This window comes from Nicotiana sylvestris, chromosome 9, assembly GCF_000393655.2.
Source record: "Nicotiana sylvestris chromosome 9, ASM39365v2, whole genome shotgun sequence".
Classification (NCBI taxonomy): Eukaryota; Viridiplantae; Streptophyta; class Magnoliopsida; order Solanales; family Solanaceae; genus Nicotiana; species Nicotiana sylvestris.
This window is the reverse complement of record NC_091065.1, coordinates 18,804,070-18,805,806: the sequence shown is the minus strand read 5'-3', so window position 1 is coordinate 18,805,806 and position 1,737 is coordinate 18,804,070. Positions and strand designations below refer to the sequence as shown.

Below are 1,737 nucleotides of genomic sequence, written 5' to 3'. Positions count from 1 at the left end.
CCAAGTCAATAAACACCATGTGCAGATCCTTCTTCCTTTCTCTATACACTTCCACCAACCTCCGAACAAGATGTATAGCTTCTGTAGTAGAACGACCCAGCAGGAATCCGAACTGGTTGTCAGATATAGACACTACCTTCCTCACCCTTGCTTCAACCACCCTCTCCCACACTTTCATGGTATGACTCAGTAATTTGATACCCCTATAGTTGTTACAACTCTATATATCACATTTGTTCTTATACAATGGAACTACCGTACTCCACCTCCACTCCTCTAGCATCCTCTTCGCCTTAAAAATAATATTTAACAACCCAGTCAACCACTCCAAACCTGCTCTCCATACGCACTTCCAAAATTCCACCGGAATCTCATTTGGACTGGTCGCTTTGCCCCCAATCATATTACGCATAGCTCCCACGACCTCCTCAACCTTGATACACCCGCAGTATCCAAAGTCACGGCGACTCTCGAAACGTTCCAATTCGTCTAGCACAATATCCCGATCCTCTTCTTCATTCAGAAGTTTATGAAAATAAGTCTGCCATCTTCTCTTAATCTGCGCATTCTCTATCAATACTCTATCATCTTCATCCTTGATACATCTCACTTGGTCCAAATCTCGAGCCTTCCTCTCTCTCAGCTTGGCCAGCCGGAATAACTTCTTCTCCTCGCCTTTTTTCCCTAGTTCCTCATACATACGACCATTGTGAGCACATGATTTTTGGCCTGTGTGAAATACTCCTACAAATTAAAGAAATAAAATTTTCCCAATTATTTGCAATTTTATAGGATTTTGTAGGAATTTATGTTAATTGTTTACATTTATTAAAATCATGAAAAATTACAAAAAAAACCATGCATTGCATTAAGATTTCGTTTCCATGTTTTTAGGATTAAATTAGTTAATCAATTATTTTACTATAATGAGAATTAAAAAAAGTGGCTCATTTTACATTTATTGTTTTAATTCTTAAATTAGTGGTTTTTCTTTTTTAATTTAGGATCAAGTAATTATTTAAAATTTAAATTGGATAATTAGCCTAATTTATAATTTAGATAATTTAGGAATTTAATTTAGAATTTTATTAATTAAAGAAAAACAAAAGAAAAAAAGATGAAAAAAGAAAAAGAGAAGAGGGCTGGATTTTTAAAAGCCAATTGGGCCAATTTTACAACCCAAAACCACCCCAAGTCCAAGACCAAATATTGAATTACCCGGTCCAGTCTCCCCCATCATCAAACGACATCGTTTTTCGCCCTTGTCATCATAGCCGTTGATCTTGTGTGATCCAACGGCTGTGAACTGGGCGTTGTTTTTATATAAAGTTGTCCGAAACCTGGTCCACCCCATTCGAACCCCCCAATTCACCATCACCCTGTCTCTAAACCAAACCCTAGCCGCCTTAAATCCCTTCTCCGGCTCCGCCTTGTTTCGCCGCCGGAAATCGCCCTACGGCGGCGGTGACAATCCAAACACCCCCAAATTAACACCCCATAACCCCAATCCCTTCCTCTTTCCAAATCTTCTAACCATTTTCCCCAAATCCTTATCAAACCCTTCGAATCTTAGATCTAAGATCGGAATCCTAAAATCCTAAATCACCCAAACGGCCCCAAAATCATACCCCATAGTCCTCATACCCCCTGAAACCTAAACTACAATCAATTTGCCGAAAGCCCCAACCAATTTCTTCCAATTTCGAATCTGGAATCCATTGAACCCTAATCTTGCAC

General features: G+C 39.1%; 1 protein-coding gene across 1 annotated transcript; it reads right to left on the bottom strand.

Annotated features, from left to right (window-relative positions):
• Positions 1 to 220: 220 nt before the first annotated feature.
• LOC138877297 (uncharacterized) lies at positions 221 to 1,354 on the bottom strand. The gene is made up of 2 exons (XM_070156895.1): positions 1,219 to 1,354; positions 221 to 744 (listed from the first exon to the last, which is right to left on the bottom strand). The coding sequence occupies exons 1-2, from the start codon at positions 1,352 to 1,354 to the stop codon at positions 221 to 223; spliced, it is 660 nt and encodes a 219-aa protein (XP_070012996.1).
• Positions 1,355 to 1,737: the final 383 nt, after the last annotated feature.

Excerpts from the sequence above, each read along its gene's own strand:
- LOC138877297 (XM_070156895.1), bottom strand. The coding sequence starts at position 1,354 with ATGGGGTGGACCAGGTTTCGGACAACTTTATATAAAAACAACGCCCAG. Across the intron at positions 745-1,218 it reads GATGGGGGAGACTGGACCGG|GAGTATTTCACACAGGCCAA; the intron begins GTAATTCAATAT and ends TTTAATTTGTAG.